This window comes from Oncorhynchus keta, unplaced genomic scaffold (genome assembly GCF_023373465.1).
Source record: "Oncorhynchus keta strain PuntledgeMale-10-30-2019 unplaced genomic scaffold, Oket_V2 Un_contig_2912_pilon_pilon, whole genome shotgun sequence".
In the NCBI taxonomy this organism is placed as follows: domain Eukaryota; kingdom Metazoa; phylum Chordata; class Actinopteri; order Salmoniformes; family Salmonidae; genus Oncorhynchus; species Oncorhynchus keta.
This window is the reverse complement of record NW_026286396.1, coordinates 62,212-88,748: the sequence shown is the minus strand read 5'-3', so window position 1 is coordinate 88,748 and position 26,537 is coordinate 62,212. Positions and strand designations below refer to the sequence as shown.

Here is a 26,537-nt window from a genome sequence, read left to right as displayed (position 1 = left end):
AGTACCGCTGTAGTATTAACATAATACCGTATTAATATAATACCGCTGTAGTATTAATATAGTACCGCTGTAGTATTAATATAGTACCGCTGTAGTATTAATATAATACCGCTGTAGTATTAATATAGTACCGCTGTAGTATTAATATAATACCGCTGTAGTATTAATATAATACCGCTGTAGTATTAACATAATACTGCTGTAGTATTAATATAATACCGCTGTAGTATTAATATAATATAATACCGCTGTAGTATTAATATAATATAATACCGCTGCAGTAGTAACACAGTACCGCTGTAGTATTAATATAGTACCGCTGTAGTATTAATATAATATAATACCGCTGTAGTATTAATATAATACCGTGTAGTATTAATATAATACCGCTGTAGTATTAATATAATACCGCTGTAGTATTAACACAGCACCGCTGTAGTATTAACGTAATACCGCTGTAGTATTAATATATTAACATAATACCGCTGTAGTATTAACATAATACCGCTGTAGTATTAACATAATACCGCTGTAGTATTAATATAATACCGCTGTAGTATTAATATAATACCGCTGTAGTATTAATATAATACCGCTGTAGTATTAATATAATACCGCTGTAGTATTAATATAATACCGCTGTAGTATTAATATAATACCGCTGTAGTATTAATATAGTACCGCTGTAGTATTAATACTACCCGCTGTAGTATTAATACAGTACCGCTGTAGTATTAACACAATACCGCTGTAGTATTAACACAGTACCGCTGTAGTATTAACACAGTACCGCTGTAGTATTAACACAGCACCGCTGTAGTATTAACACAGCACCGCTGTAGTATTAACACAGCACCGCTGTAGTATTAATATAATACCGCTGTAGTATTAATATAATACCGCTGTAGTATTAATATAATACCGCTGTAGTATTAATATAATACCGCTGTAGTATTAATATAATACCGCTGTAGTATTAATATAATACCGCTGTAGTATTAATATAATACCGCTGTAGTATTAATATAATACCGCTGTAGTATTAATATAATACCGCTGTAGTATTAATATAATACCGCTGTAGTATTAATATAATACCGCTGTAGTATTAATATAATACCGCTGTAGTATTAACATAATACCGCTGTAGTATTAACATAATACCGCTGTAGTATTAACACAGTACCGCTGTAGTATTAACATAATACCGCTGTAGTATTAACACAATACCGCTGTAGTATTAACACAGCACCGCTGTAGTATTAACACAGCACCGCTGTAGTATTAATATAATACCGCTGTAGTATTAATATAATACCGCTGTAGTATTAATATAATACCGCTGTAGTATTAATATAATACCGCTGTAGTATTAATATAATACCGCTGTAGTATTAATATAATACCGCTGTAGTATTAATATAATACCGCTGTAGTATTAATATAATACCGCTGTAGTATTAATATAATACCGCTGTAGTATTAATATAATACCGCTGTAGTATTAATATAATACCGCTGCGCTGTAGTATTAATATAATACCGCTGCAGTATTAATATAATATAATACCGCTGCAGTATTAATATAATATAATACCGCTGTAGTATTAATTAATATAATACCGCTGTAGTATTAATATAATACCGCTGTAGTATTAATATAATACCGCTGTAGTATTAATATAATACCGCTGTAGTATTAATATAATACCGCTGTAGTATTAATATAATACCGCTGTAGTATTAATATAATACCGCTGTAGTATTAACACAGCACCGCTGTAGTATTAACACAGCACCGCTGTAGTATTAACACAGCACCGCTGTAGTATTAACACAGTACCGCTGTAGTATTAACACAGTACCGCTGTAGTATTAACACAGTACCGCTGTAGTATTAACACAGCACCGCTGTAGTATTAACACAGTACCGCTGTAGTATTAACACAGTACCGCTGTAGTATTAACACAGTACCGCTGTAGTATTAACACAGTACCGCTGTAGTATTAACACAGTACCGCTGTAGTATTAACACAGCACCGCTACCAGCACCGCTGTAGTATTAACACAATACCAGCTGTAGTATTAACACAGTACCGCTGTAGTATTAACACAGTACCGCTGTAGTATTAACACAGCACCGCTGTAGTATTAACACAGTACCGCTGTAGTATTAACACAGTACCGCTGTAGTATTAACACAGTACCGCTGTAGTATTAACACAACCGCTACCGCTGTAGTATTAACACAGTACCGCTGTAGTATTAACACAGTACCGCTGTAGTATTAACACAGTACCGCTGTAGTATTAACACAGCACCGCTGTAGTATTAACACAGTACCGCTGTAGTATTAACACAGCACCGCTGTAGTATTAACACAGCACCGCTGTAGTATTAACCAGCACCGCTGTAGTATTAACACAGTACCGCTGTAGTATTAACACAGTACCGCTGTAGTATTAACACAGCACCGCTGTAGTATTAACACAGTACCGCTGTAGTATTAACACAGTACCGCTGTAGTATTAACACAGTACCGCTGTAGTATTAACACAGCACCGCTGTAGTATTAACACAGTACCGCTGTAGTATTAACACAGTACCGCTGTAGTATTAACACAGTACCGCTGTAGTATTAACACAGCACCGCTGTAGTATTAATATTAATAGCACCGCTGTAGTATTAACACAGTACCGCTGTAGTACCAGCACCGTAGTATTAACATAAACACAGTACCGCTGTAGTATTAACACAGTACCGCTGTAGTATTAACACAGTACCGCTGTAGATTAACACAGCACCGCTGTAGTATTAACACAGCACCGCTGTAGTATTAACACAGCACCGCTGTAGTATTAACACAGCACCGCTGTAGTACAGCACCGCTGTAGTATTAACACAGCACCGCTGTAGTATTAACACAGCACCGCTGTAGTATTAACACAGCACCGCTGTAGTATTAACACAGTACCGCTGTAGTATTAACACAGTACCGCTGTAGTATTAACACAGCACCGCTGTAGTATTAACACAGCACCGCTGTAGTATTAACACAGTACCGCTGTAGTTAACACAGGCTGTAGTATAACACAGTACCGCTGTAGTATTAACACAGTACCGCTGTAGTATTAACACAGTACCGCTGTAGTATTAACACAGCACCGCTGTAGTATTAACATAATACCGCTGTAGTATTAATATAATACCGCTGTAGTATTAATATAATACCGCTGTAGTATTAATATAATACCGCTGTAGTATTAATATAATACCGCTGTAGTATTAACACAGTACCGCTGTAGTATTAACATAATACCGCTGTAGTATTAACACAGTACCGCTGTAGTATTAATATAATACCGCTGTAGTATTAACACAGTACCGCTGTAGTATTAACATAATACCGCTGTAGTATTAACACAGTACCGCTGTAGTATTAACACAGTACCGCTGTAGTATTAACATAATACCGCTGTAGTATTAACATAATGTGTAGTATTAATATAATACCAGGGTAGTATTAATATAATACCGCTGTAGTATTAATATAATACCGCTGTAGTATTAATATAATACCGTGTGTATTAATATAATACCGTGTAGTACACAGGGCTGTAGTATTAATGTGGTGACACAGTACTGCTGTAGTATTAATATAGTACCGCTGTAGTACTAATGTAGTATTAATATAGTACCGCTGTAGTACTAATGTAGTATTAATATAGTACCGCTGTAGTAGTAATACTCACCGGGTTATTATAAACTGACCACAGCACTCAGGTAGGTGTTGGCCAGAAACCAGCAGCAGGTAGCAATCCCCACATCACCCCAGAGACAAAGCCTGGATGAAAATACACACAGTGTAAATAACCCTAAATCTAACCAGGCAGTGTAGCACTAGTCTGGGTGTGTGTGTACCAGGGAGTATAACTCTCTAGGTGTGTGTGTACCAGGGAGTATAACTCTCTAGGTGTGTGTGTGTACCAGGGAGTATAACTCTCTAGGTGTGTGTGTGTACCAGGGAGTATAACTCTCTAGGTGTGTGTGTGTACCAGGGAGTATAACTCTCTAGGTGTGTGTGTACCAGGGAGTATAACTCTCTAGGTGTGTGTGTGTACCAGGGAGTATAACTCTCTAGGTGTGTGTGTGTACCAGGGAGTATAACTCTCTAGGTGTGTGTGTGTACCAGGGAGTATAACTCTCTAGGTGTGTGTGTGTACCAGGGAGTATAACTCTCTAGGTGTGTGTGTGTACCAGGGAGTATAACTCTCTAGGTGTGTGTGTGTATAACCAGGTGTGTGTGTGTACCAGGAGTATAACTCTCTAGGTGTGTGTGTGTACCAGGAGTATAACTCTCTAGGTGTGTGTGTGTACCAGGGAGTATAACTCTCTAGGTGTGTGTGTGTACCAGGGAGTATAACTCTCTAGGTGTGTGTGTGTACCAGGGAGTATAACTCTCTAGGTGTGTGTGTGTACCAGGGAGTATAACTCTCTAGGTGTGTGTGTGTACCAGGGAGTATAACTCTCTAGGTGTGTGTGTGTACCAGGGAGTATAACTCTCTAGGTGTGTGTGTGTACCAGGGAGTATAACTCTCTAGGTGTGTGTGTGTACCAGGGAGTATAACTCTCTAGGTGTGTGTGTGTACCAGGGAGTATAACTCTCTAGGTGTGTGTGTGTACCAGGGAGTATAACTCTCTAGGTGTGTGTGTACCAGGGAGTATAACTCTCTAGGTGTGTGTGTGTACCAGGGAGTATAACTCTCTAGGTGTGTGTGTGTGTACCAGGGAGTATAACTCTCTAGGTGTGTGTGTACCAGGGAGTATAACTCTCTAGGTGTGTGTGTGTACCAGGGAGTATAACTCTCTAGGTGTGTGTGTGTACCAGGGAGTATAACTCTCTAGGTGTGTGTGTGTACCAGGAGTATAACTCTCTAGGTGTGTGTGTACCAGGGAGTATAACTCTCTAGGTGTGTGTGTACCAGGGAGTATAACTCTAGGTGTGTGTGTGTACCAGGGAGTATAACTCTCTAGGGTGTGTGTGTACCAGGGAGTATAACTCTCTAGGTGTGTGTACCAGGTTGCTCTAGGGTAGACTCTAGGTGTGTGTACCAGGTAGTATTGCTCTAGGGTAGACTCTAGGTGTGTGTACCAGGTAGTATTGCTCTAGGGTAGACTCTAGGTGTGTGTACCAGGTAGTATTGCTCTAGGGTAGACTCTAGGTGTGTGTACCAGGTAGTATTGCTCTAGGGTAGACTCTAGGTGTGTGTACCAGGTAGTATTGCTCTAGGGTAGACTCTAGGTGTGTGTACCAGGTAGTATTGCTCTAGGGTAGACTCTAGGTGTGTGTACCAGGTAGTATTGCTCTAGGGTAGACTCTAGGTGTGTGTACCAGGTAGTATTGCTCTAGGGTAGACTCTAGGTGTGTGTACCAGGTAGTATTGCTCTAGGGTAGACTCTAGGTGTGTGTACCAGGTAGTATTGCTCTAGGGTAGACTCTAGGTGTGTGTGTACCAGGTAGTATTGCTCTAGGGTAGACTCTAGGTGTGTATTGCTCTAGGGTAGACTCTAGGTGTGTGTGTACCAGGTAGTATTGCTCTAGGGTAGACTCTAGGTGTGTGTACCAGGTAGTATTGCTCTAGGGTAGACTCTAGGTGTGTTCTTCATGGCAGCGCAGTAGATCAGGAAGTAGACCGTACTGGTCAGGAATATCCCACTGAACTGGGCAAACACATAGTCCAGATCTATACACACACACACACAGAGAGGAAAGAAAATATCAGCCAGGTGCTGCTGGAGATCGAGATGTATAGAGATCACAACATATCCCTGCCATTATGGTGGCACCATAGAGATGTATAGAGATCACAACGTATCTGCCATTATGGCACCATAGAGATGTATAGAGATCACATTGTATCTCTGCCATTATGGTGGCACCATAGAGATGTATAGAGATCACATTGTATCCCTGCCATTATGGTGGCACCATAGAGATGTATAGAGATCACATTGTATCTCTGCCATTATGGCACCATAGAGATGTATAGAGATCACATTGTATCCCTGCCATTATGGTGGCACCATAGAGATGTATAGAGATCACATTGTATCTCTGCCATTATAGTGGCACCATAGAGATGTATAGAGATCACATTGTATCCCTGCCATTATGGTGGCACCATAGAGATGTATAGAGATCACAACGTATCTGGCATTATGGTGGCACCATAGAGATGTATAGAGATCACATTGTATCCCTGCCATTATGGTGGCACCATAGAGATGTATAGAGATCACATTGTATCTCTGCCATTATGGTGGCACCATAGAGATGTATAGAGATCACATTGTATCTCTGCCATTATAGTGGCACCATAGAGATGTATAGAGATCACATTGTATCTCTGCCATTATGGCACCATAGAGATGTATAGAGATCACATTGTATCTCTGCCATTATGGCACCATAGAGATGTATAGAGATCACATTGTATCTCTGCCATTATGGCACCATAGAGATGTATAGAGATCACATTGTATCTCTGCCATTATGGCACCATAGAGATGTATAGAGATCACATTTTATCTCTGCCATTATGGTGGCACCATAGAGATGTATAGAGATCATTGTATCTGTGGCATTATGGCACCATAGAGATCATTGTATCTATGCTGTTATGGTGGCACCATAGAGATGTATAGAGATCACATTGTATCTATGCTGTTATGGTGGCATTATGGCACCATAGAGATCGTAACGTTGTACCTCCATTTGAAAGTAGTACATTTTCTTATGATGTTTGAAAAAGTGCAAAGCTAATATTGGTGATTTACCGCCACCTGCAGTGCTGGAGCCATGAAATCAAATAATTCTTCCCAAAAACAAAAGACAATCTCTCTGCAGCGGTAAAGGGAGAGACGGGTAATGCAGCTGTGAGGGGAGAGACGGGTAATGCAGCTGTGAGGGGAGAGACGGGTAATGCAGCTGTGAGGGGAGAGACGGGTAATGCAGCCGTGAGGGGGAGAGACGGGTAATGCAGCCGTGAGGGGAGAGACGGGTAATGCAGCCGTGAGGGGAGAGACGGGTAATGCAGCCGTGAGGGGGAGAGACGGGTAATGCAGCCGTGAGGGGAGAGACGGGTAATGCAGCCGTGAGGGGAGGGGGAGAGAGGGGGAGAGACGGGTAATGCAGCCGTGAGGGGAGAGACGGGTAATGCAGCCGTGAGGGGAGAGAGACGGGTAATGCAGCCGTGAGGGGAGAGAGAGACGGGTAATGCAGCCGTGAGGGGGAGAGACGGGTAATGCAGCCGTGAGGGGAGAGACGGGTAATGCAGCCGTGAGGGGAGAGACTACAGCCGTGAGGTAATGCAGCCGTGAGGGGAGAGAGACGGGTAATGCAGCCGTGAGGGGGAGAGACGGGTAATGCAGCCGTGAGGGGGAGAGACGGGTAATGCAGCCGTGAGGGGAGAGACGGGTAATGCAGCCGTGAGGGGAGAGAGACGGGTAATGCAGCCGTGAGGGGAGAGACGGGTAATGCAGCCGTGAGGGGAGAGACGGGTAATGCAGCCGTGAGGGGGAGAGACGGGTAATGCAGCCGTGAGGGGAGAGACGGGTAATGCAGCCGTGAGGGGAGAGACGGGTAATGCAGCCGTGAGGGGAGAGACGGGTAATGCAGCCGTGAGGGGAGAGACGGGTAATGCAGCCGTGAGGGGAGAGACGGGTAATGCAGCCGTGAGGGGAGATGAGCCGTGAGGGGGAGAGGGTAATGCAGCCGTGAGGGGAGAGACGGGTAATGCAGCCGTGAGGGGGAGAGACGGGTAATGCAGCCGTGAGGGGGAGAGACGGGTAATGCAGCCGTGAGGGGAGAGACGGGTAATGCAGCCGTGAGGGGGAGAGACGGGTAATGCAGCCGTGAGGGGAGAGAGAGGTAACGGGTAATGCAGCCGTGAGGGGGGAGACGGGTAATGCAGCCGTGAGGGGGAGAGACGGGTAATGCAGCCGTGAGGGGAGAGACGGGTAATGCAGCGGTGAGGGGAGAGACGGGTAATGCAGCTGTGAGGGGGAGAGACGGGTAATGCAGCGCTGAAGGGGAGAGACGGGTAATGCAGCTGTGAGGGGAAGATACGGGTAATGCAGCGGTGAGGGGGGGAGACGGGTAATGCAGCTGAAGGGGAGAGACGGGTAATGCAGCTGTGACGTACCAAACTGGCTTGCCCCGGTGAAGCGGCTGTCATGATGTGCTGCGTGGTTCTTAATGTAGAGAACTGGAACAAAAGAGGTACCGTACAACAAACCTGCTGCCACAGCTAGGAGAGAACCACTGGAGGGAGAGAGGGGAGAGAGATTAGAACACACAGCTAGGAGAGAACCACTGGAGGGAGAGGGGGGAGAGATTAGAACACACAGCTAGGACAGAACCACTGGAGGGAGAGGGGGGGAGAGAGATTAGAACACACAGCTAGGAGAGAACCACTGGAGGGAGAGGGGAGAGAGATTAGAACACACAGCTAGGACAGAACCACTGGAGGGAGAGGGGGAGAGAGATTAGAACACACAGCTAGGACAGAACCACTGGAGGGAGAGGGGGAGAGAGATTAGAACACACAGCTAGGACAGAACCACTGGAGGGAGAGGGGGGAGAGAGATTAGAACACACAGCTAGGAGAGAACCACTGGAGGGAGAGGGGGAGAGAGAGATTAGAACACACAGCTAGGAGAGAACCACTGGAGGGAGAGGGGAGAGAGATTAGAACACACAGCTAGGAGAGAACCACTGGAGGGAGAGGGGGGAGAGAGATTAGAACACACAGCTAGGACAGAACCACTGGAGGGAGAGGGGGGAGAGAGATTAGAACACACAGCTAGGACAGAACCACTGGAGGGAGAGGGGAGAGAGATTAGAACACACAGCTAGGACAGAACCACTGGAGGGAGAGGGGGAGAGAGATTAGAACACACAGCTAGGACAGAACCACTGGAGGGAGAGGGGGGAGAGAGATTAGAACACACAGCTAGGAGAGAACCACTGGAGGGAGAGGGGAAGAGATTAGAACACACAGCTAGGAGAGAACCACTGGAGGGAGAGGGGGGAGAGAGATTAGAACACACAGCTAGGACAGAACCACTGGAGGGAGAGGGGGAGAGAGAGAGGGGGAGAGAGATTAGAACACACAGCTAGGAGAGAACCACTGGAGGGAGAGGGGGGAGAGAGAGATTAGAACACACAGCTAGGACAGAACCACTGGAGGGAGAGGGGGAGAGAGATTAGAACACACAGCTAGGAGAGAACCACTGGAGGGAGAGGGGGGAGAGAGATTAGAACACACAGCTAGGAGAGAACCACTGGAGGGAGAGGGGAGAGAGAGATTAGAACACACAGCTAGGACAGAACCACTGGAGGGAGAGGGGGGAGAGAGATTAGAACACACAGCTAGGACAGAACCACTGGAGGGAGAGGGGGAGAGAGATTAGAACACACAGCTAGGACAGAACCACTGGAGGGAGAGGGGGAGAGAGATTAGAACACACAGCTAGGACAGAACCACTGGAGGGAGAGGGGGAGAGAGATTAGAACACACAGCTAGGAGAGAACCACTGGAGGGAGAGGGGAGAGAGAGATTAGAACACACAGCTAGGACAGAACCACTGGAGGGAGAGGGGAGAGAGATTAGAACACACAGCTAGGACAGAACCACTGGAGGGAGAGGGGGGGAGAGAGATTAGAACACACAGCTAGGACAGAACCACTGGAGGGAGAGGGGGAGAGATTAGAACACACAGCTAGGAGAGAACCACTGGAGGGAGAGGGGGAGAGAGATTAGAACACACAGCTAGGAGAGAACCACTGGAGGGAGAGGGGAACACACAGCTAGAGAGGAGGGGGAGAGAGATTAGAACACACAGCTAGGACAGAACCACTGGAGGGAGAGGGGGAGAGAGATTAGAACACACAGCTAGGAGAGAACCACTGGAGGGAGAGGGGGGAGAGAGATTAGAACACACAGCTAGGACAGAACCACTGGAGGGAGGGGGAGAGAGATTAGAACACACAGCTAGGAGAGAACCACTGGGGAGGGAGGGGAGAGAGATTAGAACACACAGCTAGGAGGGAGAGGGGGAGAGAGATTAGAACACAGAACCACTGGAGGGAGAGGGGAGAGAGATTAGAACACACAGCTAGGACAGAACCACTGGAGGGAGAGGGGGAGAGAGATTAGAACACACAGCTAGGACAGAACCACTGGGGAGGGAGAGAGGGGAGAGGGAGAGAGAGATTAGAACACACAGCTAGGACAGAACCACTGGAGGGAGAGGGGGAGAGAGATTAGAACACACAGCTAGGAGAGAACCACTGGAGGGAGAGGGGAGAGAGATTAGAACACACAGCTAGGAGAGAACCACTGGAGGGAGAGGGGGGAGAGAGATTAGAACACACAGCTAGGAGAGAACCACTGGAGGGAGGGGGGAGAGAGATTAGAACACACAGCTAGGACAGAACCACTGGAGGGAGGGGGAGAGAGAGATTAGAACACACAGCTAGGAGAGAACCACTGGAGGGAGAGGGGGGAGAGAGATTAGAACACACAGCTAGGAGAGAACCACTGGAGGGAGAGGGGGAGAGAGATTAGAACACACAGCTAGGAGAGAACCAGAACCACTGGAGGGGGGAGAGGGGAGGGGAGAGAGATTAGAACACACAGCTAGGACAGAACCACTGGAGGGAGAGGGGAGAGATTAGAACACACAGCTAGGACAGAACCACTGAACCAGCTGGAGAACCACTGGAGAGGGGGGAGAGATTAGAACACACAGCTAGGAGAGAACCACTGGAGGGAGAGGGGGGAGAGAGATTAGAACACACAGCTAGGACAGAACCACTGGAGGGAGAGGGGAGAGAGATTAGAACACACAGCTAGGACAGAACCACTGGAGGGAGGGGGAGAGGAACACACAGGGAGAGAGAGAGAGGGGGAGAGAGATTAGAACACACAGCTAGGACAGAACCACTGGAGGGAGAGGGGGAGAGAGATTAGAACACACAGCTAGGACAGAACCACTGGAGGGAGAGGGGGAGAGAGAACACACAGCTAGGACAGAACCACTGGAGGGAGAGGGGGAGAGAGATTAGAACACACAGCTAGGACAGAACCACTGGAGGGAGAGGGGGAGAGAGATTAGAACACACAGCTAGGACAGAACCACTGGAGGGAGAGGGGGAGAGAGATTAGAACACACAGCTAGGACAGAACCACTGGAGGGAGAGGGGGAGAGAGATTAGAACACACAGCTAGGACAGAACCACTGGAGGGAGAGGGGGAGAGAGATTAGAACACACAGCTAGGACAGAACCACTGGAGGGGGGAGAGGGGGAGAGAGAGGGGGAGAGAGATTAGAACACACAGCTAGGAGAGAACCACTGGAGGGAGAGGGGGAGAGAGATTAGAACACACAGCTAGGACAGAACCACTGGAGGGAGAGGGGAGAGAGAGAGAGAGAGATTAGAACACACAGAGAGATTAGAACACACAGCTAGGACAGAACCACTGGAGGGAGAGAGATTAGAACACACAGCTAGGAGAGAACCACTGGAGGGAGAGGGGGAGAGAGATTAGAACACACAGCTAGGAGAGAACCACTGGAGGGAGAGGGGGAGAGAGATTAGAACACACAGCTAGGAGAGAACCACTGGAGGGAGAGGGGAGAGAGATTAGAACACACAGCTAGGAGAGAACCACTGGAGGGAGAGGGGAGAGAGAGAGGGGGGAGAGAGATTAGAACACACAGCTAGGACAGAACCACTGGAGGGAGAGGGGGAGAGAGATTAGAACACACAGCTAGGACAGAACCACTGGAGGGAGAGGGGGAGAGAGATTAGAACACACAGCTAGGACAGAACCACTGGAGGGAGAGGGGGAGAGAGATTAGAACACACAGCTAGGAGAGAACCACTGGAGGGAGAGGGGGAGAGAGATTAGAACACACAGCTAGGAGAGAACCACTGGAGGGAGAGGGGAGAGAGATTAGAACACACAGCTAGGAGAGAACCACTGGAGGGAGAGGGGGGGAGAGAGATTAGAACACACAGCTAGGACAGAACCACTGGAGGGAGAGGGGGAGAGAGATTAGAACACACAGCTAGGACAGAACCACTGGAGGGAGAGGGGGAGAGAGAGAGAGAGGGGGAGAGAGATTAGAACACACAGCTAGGACAGAACCACTGGAGGGAGAGGGGGAGAGAGAGAGGGGGAGAGAGATTAGAACACACAGCTAGGACAGAACCACTGGAGGGAGAGGGGGAGAGAGAGAGAGAGAGAGAGGGGAGAGAGAGATTAGAACACACAGCTAGGACAGAACCACTGGAGGGAGAGGGGGAGAGAGATTAGAACACACAGCTAGGACAGAACCACTGGAGGGAGAGGGGGAGAGAGAGAGAGAGAGGGAGAGATTAGAACACACAGCTAGGACAGAACCACTGGAGGGAGAGGGGGAGAGAGAGAGGGGGAGAGAGATTAGAACACACAGCTAGGACAGAACCACTGGAGGGAGAGGGGAGAGAGATTAGAACACACAGCTAGGACAGAACCACTGGAGAGAGAGAGAGAGAGAGAGAGGGGAGAGAGAGAGAGATAGAACACACAGCTAGGACAGAACCACTGGAGGGAGAGGGGGAGAGAGAGAGGGGGAGAGAGATTAGAACACACAGCTAGGACAGAACCACTGGAGGGAGAGGGGGGAGAGAGAGGGGGGAGAGAGATTAGAACACACAGCTAGGAGAGAACCACTGGAGGGAGAGGGGGAGAGAGATTAGAACACACAGCTAGGAGAGAACCACTGGAGGGAGAGGGGGGAGAGAGAGAGGGGGGAGAGAGATTAGAACACACAGCTAGGACAGAACCACTGGAGGGAGAGAGGAGGAGAGAGAGAGAGGGGGAGAGAGATTAGAACACACAGCTAGGAGAGAACCACTGGAGGGAGAGGGGGAGAGAGATTAGAACACACAGCTAGGAGAGAACCACTGGAGGGAGAGGGGGGAGAGAGAGAGGGGGGAGAGAGATTAGAACACACAGCTAGGACAGAACCACTGGAGGGAGAGGGGAGAGAGAGAGAGAGGGAGGGGGGAGAGAGATTAGAACACACAGCTAGGACAGAACCACTGGAGGGAGAGGGGGAGAGGGAGAGGGGGAGAGAGGGAGGGGGAGAGAGATTAGAACACACAGCTAGGACAGAACCACTGGAGGGAGAGGGGGAGAGAGAGAGGGGGAGAGAGAGATTAGAACACACAGCTAGGACAGAACCACTGGAGGGAGAGGGGGAGAGAGAGAGAGAGGGGAGAGAGAGATTAGAACACACAGCTAGGACAGAACCACTGGAGGGAGAGGGGGAGGAGAGAGAGAGATTAGAACACACAGCTAGGAGAGAACCACTGGAGGGAGAGGGGGGTAGAGAGAGAGGGGGAGAGAGATTAGAACACACAGCTAGGAGAGAACCACTGGAGGGAGAGGGGGAGAGAGAGGAGGGGGGAGAGAGATTAGAACACACAGCTAGGACAGAACCACTGGAGGGAGAGGGGGGAGAGGGAGAGAGAGAGAGAGGGGGAGAGAGAGATTAGAACACACAGCTAGGACAGAACCACTGGAGGGAGAGGGGGAGAGAGAGGGGGAGAGAGATTAGAACACACAGCTAGGACAGAACCACTGGAGGGAGAGGGGGAGAGAGATTAGAACACACAGCTAGGACAGAACCACTGGAGGGAGAGGGGAGACAGAGATTAGAACACACAGCTAGGACAGAACCACTGGAGGGAGAGGGGGAGAGAGAGAGAGAGAGGAGGGGGGAGAACCACTGAGAGAGGGGGGAGAGATTAGAACACACAGCTAGGACAGAACCACTGGAGGGAGAGGGGGAGAGAGGACAGAGAGGGGGGAGAGAGATTAGAACACACAGCTAGGACAGAACCACTGGAGGGAGAGGGGGAGAGAGAGAGGGGGAGAGAGATTAGAACACACAGCTAGGACAGAACCACTGGAGGGAGAGGGGAGAGAGAGATTAGAACACACAGCTAGGACAGAACCACTGGAGAGAGAGGGGGGGGAGAGAGATTAGAACACACAGCTAGGAGAGAACCACTGGAGGGAGAGGGGGGAGAGAGAGGGGGAGAGAGATTAGAACACACAGCTAGGACAGAACCACTGGAGGGAGAGGGGGAGAGAGAGAGGGGGAGAGAGATTAGAACACACAGCTAGGACAGAACCACTGGAGGGAGAGGGGGGAGAGAGAGAGGGGGGAGAGAGATTAGAACACACAGCTAGGACAGAACCACTGGAGAGAGAGGGGGAGAGAGATTAGAACACACAGTTAGGACAGAACCACTGGAGGGAGAGGGGGGAGAGAGAGAGAGAGAGGGGGGAGAGAGATTAGAACACACAGCTAGGACAGAACCACTGGAGGGAGAGGGGGAGAGAGAGAGGGGGAGAGAGATTAGAACACACAGCTAGGACAGAACCACTGGAGAGAGAGGGGAGAGAGATTAGAACACACAGTTAGGACAGAACCACTGGAGGGAGAGGGGGAGAGAGATTAGAACACACAGTTAGGAGAGAACCACTGGAGAGAGAGGGGGGAGAGAGATTAGAACACACAGTTAGGACAGAACCACTGGAGGGAGAGGGGGAGAGAGATTAGAACAGAACCACTGGGGGAGAGAGAGATTAGAACACACAGATAGGACAGAACCACTGGGGGAGAGAGAGATTAGAACACACAGTTAGGACAGAACCACTGGGGGAGAGAGAGAGAACACACAGTTAGGACAGAACCACTGGGGGAGAGAGAGAGATTAGAACACACAGCTAGGACAGAACCACTGGAGGGAGAGGGGAGAGAGAGAGGGGAGAGAGATTAGAACACACAGCTAGGACAGAACCACTGGAGGGAGAGGGGGAGAGAGAGAGAGAGGGGAGAGAGATTAGAACACACAGCTAGGACAGAACCACTGGAGGGAGAGGGGGAGAGAGAGAGGGGGAGAGAGATTAGAACACACAGCTAGGACAGAACCACTGGAGGGAGAGGGGGAGAGAGAGAGGGGGAGAGAGATTAGAACACACAGCTAGGACAGAACCACTGGAGGGAGAGGGGAGAGAGAGAGAGAGAGAGGGGGAGAGAGATTAGAACACACAGCTAGGACAGAACCACTGGAGGGAGAGGGGGAGAGAGAGAGGGGGAGAGAGAGATTAGAACACACAGCTAGGACAGAACCACTGGAGGGAGAGGGGGGGGGAGAGAGAGAGAGAGAACCACTGGGGAGAGAGATTAGAACACACAGCTAGGACAGAACCACTGGAGGGAGAGGGAACCACTGGAGGAGAACACACAGCTAGGGGACAGAACCAGAACCACTGGAGGGAGAGGGGGAGAGAGATTAGAACACACAGCTAGGACAGAACCACTGGAGGGAGAGGGGGAGAGAGATTAGAACACACAGCTAGGACAGAACCACTGGAGGGAGAGGGGGAGAGAGATTAGAACACACAGCTAGGACAGAACCACTGGAGAGAGAGGGGGAGAGATTAGAACACACAGCTAGGACAGAACCACTGGAGGAGAGAGGGGGAGAGAGAGAGAGAGGGGGGAGAGAGATTAGAACACACAGCTAGGACAGAACCACTGGGGAGGGAGGGGAGAGAGAGAGAGAGGGGAGAGAGATTAGAACACACAGCTAGGACAGAACCACTGGAGGGAGAGGGGGAGAGAGAGAGGGGGAGAGAGATTAGAACACACAGCTAGGACAGAACCACTGGAGGGAGAGGGGGAGAGAGAGAGGGGGAGAGAGATTAGAACACACAGCTAGGAGAGAACCACTGGAGGGAGAGGGGGAGAGAGAGAGAGAGAGAGAGAGGGGGAGAGAGATTAGAACACACAGCTAGGACAGAACCACTGGAGGGAGAGGGGGAGAGAGATTAGAACACACAGCTAGGACAGAACCACTGGAGGGAGAGGGGGAGAGAGATTAGAACACACAGCTAGGACAGAACCACTGGAGGGGGGAGAGAGATTAGAACACACAGGGGAGAGAACCACTGGAGAGAGAGAGAGAGAGAGAGAGAGAGAGATTAGAACACACAGCTAGGACAGAACCACTGGAGGGAGAGGGGGAGAGAGGGGGGAGAGAGATTAGAACACACAGCTAGGACAGAACCACTGGAGAGAGAGGGGAGAGAGATTAGAACACACAGTTAGGACAGAACCACTGGAGGGAGAGGGGGAGAGAGATTAGAACACACAGTTAGGACAGAACCACTGGAGGGAGAGGGGGAGAGAGATTAGAACACACAGTTAGGACAGAACCACTGGGGGAGAGAGAGATTAGAACACACAGATAGGACAGAACCACTGGGGGAGAGGGGGAGAGAGATTAGAACACACAGTTAGGAACAGAACCACTGGAGAACCACTGGAGGGGGAGAGAGATTAGAACACACAGTTAGGACAGAACCACTGGGGGAGAGAGAGATTAGAACACACAGATAGGACAGAACCACTGGGGGAGAGAGGGATTAGAACACACAGTTAGGACAGAACCACTGGGGGAGAGAGAGATTAGAACACACAGCTAGGACAGAACCACTGGGGGAGGGGAGAGAGAGAACACACAGCTAGGACAGAACCACTGGAGGGAGAGGGGGAGAGAGAGAGGGGGAGAGAGATTAGAACACACAGCTAGGACAGAACCACTGGAGGGAGAGGGGGAGAGAGAGAGGGGGAGAGAGATTAGAACACACAGCTAGGAGAGAACCACTGGAGGGAGAGGGGGAGAGAGAGAGAGAGAACCACTGGAGGGGGGGGGGGAGAGATTAGAACACACAGCTAGGACAGAACCACTGGGGAGAGAGAGGGGGGGGAGAGATTAGAACACACAGCTAGGACAGAACCACTGGAGGGAGAGGGGGAGAGAGAGAGGGGGAGAGAGATTAGAACACACAGCTAGGACAGAACCACTGGAGAGAGAGGGGGAGAGAGATTAGAACACACAGTTAGGACAGAACCACTGGAGGGAGAGGGGGAGAGAGATTAGAACACACAGCTTAGGACAGAACCACTGGAGGGAGAGGGGGGGAGAGAGATTAGAACACACAGTTAGGACAGAACCACTGGAGGGAGAGGGGGAGAGAGATTAGAACACACAGATAGGACAGAACCACTGGGGGAGAGGGGGAGAGAGATTAGAACACACAGTTAGGACAGAACCACTGGAGAGAGAGAGGGAGAGAGATTAGAACACACAGCTAGGACAGAACCACTGGAGGGAGAGAGAGATTAGAACACACAGATAGGACAGAACCACTGGAGGGAGAGGGGATTAGAACACACAGTTAGGACAGAACCACTGGGGGAGAGAGAGATTAGAACACACAGCTAGGACAGAACCACTGGGGGAGGGAGAGATTAGAACACACAGCTAGGACAGAACCACTGGAGGGAGGGGAGATTAGAGAGAGAGAGGGGGGGGAGAGAGAGAGATTAGAACACACAGCTAGGACAGAACCACTGGGGAGAGGGGGAGAGGGAACACACAGTTAGGAGAACCACTGAGGGAGAGGGGGAGAGAGATTAGAACACACAGCTAGGACAGAACCACTGGAGGGAGAGAGAGAGAGAGAGAGAGGGGGAGAGAGATTAGAACACACAGCTAGGACAGAACCACTGGAGGGAGAGGGGGAGAGAGAGAGGGGGAGAGAGATTAGAACACACAGCTAGGACAGAACCACTGGAGGGAGAGGGGGAGAGAGAGAGGGGGAGAGAGATTAGAACACACAGCTAGGACAGAACCACTGGAGGGAGAGGGGGAGAGAGATTAGAACACACAGAGAGAGGGGAGAGAGATTAGAACACACAGCTAGGGAGAGAACCACTGGAGGGAGAGGGGGAGAGAGATTAGAACACACAGCTAGGACAGAACCACTGGAGGGAGAGGGGAGAGAGATTAGAACACACAGCTAGGACAGAACCACTGGAGGGAGAGGGGGAGAGAGATTAGAACACACAGCTAGGACAGAACCACTGGAGAGAGAGGGGGAGAGAGATTAGAACACACAGCTAGGACAGAACCACTGGAGAGAGAGAGGGGGAGGGGAGAGATTAGAACACACAGCTAGGACAGAACCACTGGAGGGAGAGGGGGAGAGAGAGAGGGGAGAGAGATTAGAACACACAGCTAGGACAGAACCACTGGAGGGAGAGGGGGAGAGAGAGGGGGGAGAGAGATTAGAACACACAGCTAGGACAGAACCACTGGAGGGAGAGGGGGAGAGGAGGAGAGAGAGAGGGGAGAGAGATTAGAACACACAGCTAGGACAGAACCACTGGAGGGAGAGGGGGAGAGAGAGGGGGGAGAGAGATTAGAACACACAGCTAGGACAGAACCACTGGAGGGAGAGGGGGAGAGAGAGAGAGGGGGGGGAGAGAGATTAGAACACACAGCTAGGACAGAACCACTGGAGGGAGAGGGGGAGAGAGAGAGAGAGATTAGAACACACAGCTAGGACAGAACCACTGGAGGGAGAGGGAGAGAGATTAGAACACACAGCTAGGACAGAACCACTGGAGGGAGAGGGGAGAGAGAGGGGGAGAGAGATTAGAACACACAGCTAGGACAGAACCACTGGAGGGAGGGGGAGAGAGATTAGAACCACAGCTGGAACCACTGGAGAGAGGGGGAGAGATTAGAACACACAGCTAGGACAGAACCACTGGAGGGAGGAGAGAGATTAGAACACACAGCTAGGACAGAACCACTGGAGAGAGGAGAGAGGGGGAGAGAGATTAGAACACACAGCTAGGACAGAACCACTGGAGAGAGAGGGGGAGAGATTAGAACACACAGCTAGGACAGAACCACTGGAGGGAGAGAGAGAGAGAGAGAGAGAGAGAGGGGGAGAGAGATTAGAACACACAGCTAGGACAGAACCACTGGAGGGAGAGGGGAGGGGAGAGAGATTAGAACACACAGCTAGGACAGAACCACTGGAGGGAGAGGGGGAGAGAGGGGGGGAGAGAGATTAGAACACACAGCTAGGACAGAACCACTGGAGGGAGAGGGGGAGAGAGATTAGAACACACAGCTAGGACAGAACCACTGGAGGGAGAGAGAGAGAGAGAGAGATTAGAACACACAGCTAGGACAGAACCACTGGAGGGAGAGAGAGAGAGAGAGAGAGAGAGAGAGAGAGGGGGGAGAGAGATTAGAACACACAGCTAGGACAGAACCACTGGAGGGAGAGGGGGGAGAGAGAGAGAGATTAGAAATCCTCTTGTTCTAGGCAGTGGTTTTCTGCTCAAACAGTGCAAGCCTCCCGCTCTGCAAATGTTAAGCGTGTCGAGCCTATGTTAAGATACGTACACCAGTCTTTTGGTCCGCGGTCTTAGTGTGTCGACCCACGAGTCATCAGACGACGTCCCACCATCTGCATTGACACACTACACACACACACACCCAGTATTAAAATCTGCTCCACATTGATCGGCATCCAGACGGTTGTAGATTGACTAGGAACAGCAGTGTGTCTCACGCTGTCTATGAGTAGTGGCTCCTCCTCTTCTGGTCTGGAGGACTGACTGTGAACATCACTCTTCACAAAGAAGAAGATCACAGCACTGAGGAGAGAGAGCAGTGTTACACACCACCATACACCCTGTTACACACCACCAAACACCCTGTTACACACCCTGTTACACACCACCATACACCCTGTTACACACCCTGTTACACACCACCATACACCCTGTTACACACCCTGTTACACACCACCATACACCCTGTTACACACCCTGTTACACACCACCATACACCCTGTTACACACCACCAAACACCCTGTTACACACCCTGTTACACACCACCATACACCCTGTTACACACTCTGTTACACACCCTGTTACACACTCTGTTACACACCACCATACACCCTGTTACACACTCTGTTACACACCACCATACACCCTGTTACACACTCTGTTACACACCACCAAACACCCTGTTACACACCACCAAACACCCTGTTACACACCACCATACACCCTGTTACACACCCTGTTACACACTCTGTTACACACCACCATACACCCTGTTACACACTCTGTTACACACACACCAAACACCCTGTTACACACCACCATACACTCTGTTACACACTCTGTTACACACCACCATACACCCTGTTACACACTGTTACACACCACCATACACCCTGTTACACACCACCAAACACCCTGTTACACACCACCATACACCCTGTTACACACCACCATACACCCTGTTACACACCACCATACACCCTGTTACACACCACCAAACACCCTGTTACACACCACCATACACCCTGTTACACACCACCATACACCCTGTTACACACCCTGTTACACACCCCATTACACACCTGTTACACACCACCAAACACCCTGTTACACACAACCACACACCACCACACACCCTGTTACACACCCTGTTACACACCACCATACACTCTGTTACACACCCTGTTACACACCACCAAACACCCTGTTACACACCCTGTTACACACCACCAAACACCCTGTTACACACTCTGTTACACACCACCAAACACCCTGTTACACACCACCATACACCCTGTTACACACTCTGTTACACACCACCAAACACCCTGTTACACACCACCATACACCCTGTTACACACCACCAAACACCCTGTTACACACCCTGTTACACACCCTGTTACACACCACCAAACACCCTGTTACACACCCTGTTACACACCCTGTTACACACCACCATACACCCTGTTACACACCCTGTTACACACCACCATACACCCTGTTACACACCACCAAACACCCTGTTACACACCACCATACACCCTGTTACACACCCTGTTACACACCACCAAACACCCTGTTACACACCACCAAACACCCTGTTACACACCACCAAACACCCTGTTACACACCACCATACACCCTGTTACACACCCTGTTACACACCACCAAACACCCTGTTACACACCACCATACACCCTGTTACACACTCTGTTACACACCACCAAACACCCTGTTACACACCACCAAACACCCTGTTACACACCACCAAACACCCTGTTACACACCACCAAACACCCTGTTACACACCACCATACACCCTGTTACACACCCCATGTTACACACCCTGTTACACACACCACCAAACACCCTGTTACACACCCTGTTACACACCCTGTTACACACCACCAAACACCCTGTTACACACCACCAAACACCCTGTTACACACCACCATACACCCTGTTACACACCCTGTTACACACCACCATACACCCTGTTACACACCCTGTTACACACCCTGTTACACACCACCATACACCGTTACACACCCTGTTACACACCACCATACACCGTTACACACCACCATACACCCTGTTACACACCCCGTTCCACGTTCCACACCCTGTTCCACGTTCCACACCCTGTTCCACGTTCCACACAATGTTACACAAGCCTTCACACCCCGTTATACCCCCCCCGCTACACCCCACCACCACAAAAACACCCCTCATTACCTGAGCAGACAGCATCCTGCTCCACAGTAGTTGAGTGTTGGGTTAGAAACTTCCTCAGCATCGATCCCAAACCAGCCAAACCTAGAGATACACACACAGTGTATTGTAAGGGTGTGTGTGGTGTGTGTGTGTGTGTATCTCTAGGTTTGGCTGGTGTGTGTGCGCGCGTACCTGGAGCTTGCCCAACCAATGAGGAGGTTGAAAGAGGCCCAGATGAGGAGGCCCAGACCCAGACCGATGGTTTTCACTATGGGGACCACCGTGATGTTACCTACACACAAACACATGGATTAAATACTGACCTGTAGCCCAGAGGGCCCCCTCAGCATGGCTAGAGGTATACTGACCTGTAGCCCAGAGGGCCCCCTCAGCATGGCTAGAGGTATACTGACCTGTAGCCCAGAGGGCCCCCTCAGCATGGCTAGAGGTATACTGACCTGTAGCCCAGAGGGCCCCCTCAGCATGGCTAGAGGTATACTGACCTGTAGCCCAGAGGGCCCCCTCAGCATGGCTAGAGGTATACTGACCTGTAGCCCAGAGGGCCCCCTCAGCATGGCTAGAGGTATACTGACCTGTAGCCCAGAGGGCCCCCTCAGCATGGCTAGAGGTATACTGACCTGTAGCCCAGAGGGCCCCCCAGCATGGCTAGAGGTATACTGACCTGTAACCCAGACACCCCCCCCCCCCCGCCCCAGCATGGCTAGAGGTATACTGACCTGTAGCCCAGATGGCCCCCCACCCCCCAGCATGGCTAGAGGGATACTGACCTGTAGCCCAGATGCCGCCCCCCCCCAGCATGGCTAGAGGTATACTGACCTGTAGCCCAGATGCCCCCAGCCCATACTGACCTGTAGCCCAGATGGCCCCCTCAGCATGGCTAGAGATATACTGACCTGTAGCCCAGAGGGCCCCCCAGCATGGCTAGAGGTATACTGACCTGTAGCCCAGAGGGCCCCCAGCATAGCATGGCTAGAGGTATACTGACCTGTAGCCCAGAGGGCCCCCAGCATGGCTAGAGGTATACTGACCTGTAGCCCAGAGGGCCCCCTTAGCATGGCTAGAGGTATACTGACCTGTAGCCCAGAGGGCCCCTGTAGCCCAGAGGGCAGCATGGCTAGAGGTATACTGACCTGTAGCCCAGAGGGCCCCCAGCATGGCTAGAGGTATACTGACCTGTAGCCCAGAGGGCCCCCTCAGCATGGCTAGAGGTATACTGACCTGTAGCCCAGAGGGCCCCCAGCATGGCTAGAGATATACTGACCTGTATCCCAGACAGCCCCCCGCCCCAGCATGGCTAGAGGTATACTGACCTGTAGCCCAGATGGCCCCCCAGCATGGCTAGAGGGATACTGACCTGTAGCCCAGATGGCCCCCTCAGCATGGCTAGAGATATACTGACCTGTAGCCCAGAGGGCCCCCCAACATGGCTAGAGGTATACTGACCTGTAGCCTAGATGGCCCCCCCCCAGCATGGCTAGAGGTATACTGACCTGTAGCCCAGATGGCCCCCTCCCCAGCATGGCTAGAGATATACTGACCTGTAGCCCAGATGGCCCCCCCCAGCATGGCTAGAGATATACTGACCTGTAGCCCAGAGGGCCCCCTTAGCATGGCTAGAGGTATACTGACCTGTAGCCCAGAGGGCCCCCCAGCATGGCTAGAGGTATACTGACCTGTAGCCCAGAGGGCCCCCTCAGCATGGCTAGAGGTATACTGACCTGTAGCCCAGAGGGCCCCCTCAGCATGGCTAGAGGTATACTGACCTGTAGCCCAGAGGGCCCCCTTAGCATGGCTAGAGGTATACTGACCTGTAGCCCAGAGGGCCCCCTCAGCATGGCTAGAGGTATACTGACCTGTAGCCCAGACAGCCCCCCGCCCAGCATGGCTAGAGGTATACTGACCTGTAGCCCAGATGGCCCCCCAGCATGGCTAGAGGGATACTGACCTGTAGCCCAGATGCCGCCTGCCCCCCCAGCATGGCTAGAGGTATACTGACCTGTAGCCCAGAGGGCCCCCCGCCCCAGCATGGCTAGAGGTATACTGACCTGTAGCCCAGATGGCCCCCCCCAGCATGGCTAGAGGTATACTGACCTGTAACCCAGACGCCCCCCCCCCAGCATGGCTAGAGGTATACTGACCTGTAACCCAGACAGCCCCCCAGCATGGCTAGAGGTATACTGACCTGTAGCCTAGATGGCCCCCCCCAGCATGGCTAGCGGTATACTGACCTGTAGCCCAGATGGCTGACCTGTAGCCCAGCATGGCTAGAGGTATACTGACCTGTACCCCAGATGCCCCCCCCCCAGCATGGCTAGAGGTATACTGACCTGTAGCCCAGAGGGCCCCCCAGCATGGCTAGAGGTATACTGACCTGTAGCCCAGATGGCCCCCCCCAGCATGGCTAGAGGTATACTGACCTGTAGCCCAGATGGCCCCCCAACATGGCTAGAGGTATACTGACCTGTAGCCCAGATGGCCCCCCCCAGCATGGCTAGAGATATACTGACCTGTAGCCCAGATGGCCCCCCCCCCAGCATGGCTAGAGGTATACTGACCTGTAGCCCAGACAGCCCCCCCCCCCAGCATGGCTAGAGGTATACTGACCTGTAGCCCAGATGGCCCCCCCCAGCATGGCTAGAGGTATACTGACCTGTAACCCAGACGGCCCCCCCCCAGCATGGCTAGAGGTATACTGACCTGTAGCCCAGACGGCCCCCCCCAGCATGGCTGGCTGACCTGTAGCCCAGACGGCCCCAGCATGGCTAGAGGTATACTGACCTGTAGCCCAGATGGCCCCCCCCAGCATGGCTAGCGGCCAGAAGGTGGGAGACCCCAGAATAATGTTGACCACCAGAGAGACGCTCCAGACTGCTGCACACAGCACCCACTGGAAGAACAGCCCTGCAACCCACACACAAATCAAATGTTATTGGTCACATACACCTGCGGTACCACACTGCCAACAGCCGTAGCAAAGGTGAGTTGGACACACCTGGGGTGCATTCAGCAGGGCACAGTGTTTAGGAAATGTTCAGATATAAATGTATAATATACAATGTATAATAAGGAATCACATGAGCTCTCTTCATGGTATTTCTAGGTTTGGCAAATGAATCTGGCCCTGCCTTTCTTACTCAACAGCATCATTGATTAGTGATGACGTAGCCTAATCAATCAGTGATCGATAAGTATTACACAATAAGGAAAGTTGCGTTTGGAAAGCCTCGGGAACAGTGGAAAGTTCAGAACACATAACATGTAATCGTACAGGAAAGAAGGTTAAACAATATCAAGTTACCCACGAAACACCAGGAATAAACCAAGTGTCGTCTTTTAAAGCCGTTTAACCGGTCCCCGGTTAACACGTTGAGTAAACTAGCTGACGTTAGTTCTGAAGGCGTTGAACTCATTATACATTTGTCTCGCTTCGTCCTTACCGTCTCCGGTGGGTATCTTCTTCACCGGGACAAAGTTGGAACCGTAAAACAGAACGGCCACCCCGCACGAGACGAAGCCGTAGGTTAGGTCGGTGCCGTTGGACGAGTTAGTCTCGAGCTGCACCGAATACTTCCCGAGTTGTCCGGTATTCTCACCTGAAACAAGCACAAACTGGTCTGACACAGTAGTAGCCCATACAGACCCGTAGGAAATGACAAGAGACCTCCGGTAACAAACCTGTAGATGTATTCAATTCGGCGTCACATTGTACCGCATGTAGTGTCGCGAGGAGCAGACACACACTGCTAACAACACTCAACAATAACATGACGACTAGTTACGAGCTGACTACTAACCTACATTAACCAGCTGTTTCAATATACTACTTAGACATTAACGGTGTAGACCGGTTCTACAACTCTGCAAGGTACTGACAACTGCGGTGCGGAGGAGTTACACTTCCGTGTACATCACATGGCCACCGTGTACATCACATGACCACCGTGTACATCACATGACCACCGTGTACATCACATGACCACCGTGCAGTTCGTTTTGCACCGTTGGGCAATATTAACCCAAAAGATGGTGGATAAATAAGAGTTTTACTCAGGCCGTTTTACCATTGGATAATTTTGTTGTTGTCAATGTTCCTGTCAGTGTAAGTTTCCTCTTTCTGCTCTTCCCGTGTGAGCTCCTGGTTCCTCCATAATATCTGTCATGCTCACGCAAGAGAGGGAACAGCTGGCTCTGGGTCTACTTGTTGGACTCGTTCGAGCAGATTACTTTTATCAAAGGTGGTCACCACCATGTTGGTCACAGTCTTCTAAAGTGTGTTGCATTATGGGAATAAAAATATTCAGACTTGCACCTACATATTGACTGCATGAATTTGACAAAAATCATGTGATCAAAGGTTCAAAAGTTCTGACTGCAGTCGACTGCAAGTTTCTGCAGTTGACCCTAAAGCCATCGCTGCATTGTGGGAGGATCTATTGTCAACCAATCAGTAGGGTGTTTTTGTTTGACCCAAGCAAACCTGACCAAAGATATATATGACTGAGACAGGAACCAATTTTGCCACATTAGAGTTCGCCAGCTTGTAGTCCTGAAACCTGGAAATAAATGACCTCTGGTTCGTTCAGCCATCCATATGGGGAAAGAATAGGGGTTTGGAAAAAGGTCGGAGGTTAACAGGTTTAGATATCAATCTGTTAACATGACCTTTTTCAGAGAGCAAGAGAGAGAGATGCTTTTCTCATGCCCCTACTTTCTCACAGGCCCTCATTAGCATATGACCAATCAGGTTGCAATGTGCAAATAACACCACACTCTCCTTTTCACAGAACAAAGAATAGACTGCCTTTGTCTCAGCAGACCTGAAGGGATTATTCTGCCTTTGTCTCAACAGACCTGAAGGGATTATTCTGCCTTTGTCTCAGCAGACCTGAAGGGATTATTCTGCCTTTGTCTCAGCAGACCTGAAGGGATTATTCTGCCTTTGTCTCAGC

At 50.4% G+C, this 26,537-nt stretch overlaps 1 protein-coding gene and 1 long non-coding RNA gene across 2 annotated transcripts; one reads left to right on the top strand and one right to left on the bottom strand.

The window, feature by feature from the left end:
* Positions 1 to 3,761: 3,761 nt before the first annotated feature.
* LOC118383823 (transmembrane protein 144-like) lies at positions 3,762 to 25,512 on the bottom strand. Its single transcript, XM_052507250.1, is given in 11 exon segments — positions 3,762 to 3,820; positions 3,823 to 3,846; positions 5,627 to 5,746; positions 8,207 to 8,325; positions 19,402 to 19,478; positions 19,571 to 19,655; positions 21,589 to 21,669; positions 21,760 to 21,859; positions 24,367 to 24,489; positions 25,026 to 25,181; positions 25,264 to 25,512. Coding segments are annotated over 11 exon segments (1,035 nt in total). The 5' UTR covers positions 25,355 to 25,512.
* LOC127923279 (uncharacterized) lies at positions 3,962 to 4,914 on the top strand. The gene is made up of 4 exons (XR_008113936.1): positions 3,962 to 4,077; positions 4,110 to 4,279; positions 4,366 to 4,707; positions 4,808 to 4,914. It is a non-coding gene; the product is annotated as an uncharacterized LOC127923279 (long non-coding RNA).
* Positions 25,513 to 26,537: the final 1,025 nt, after the last annotated feature.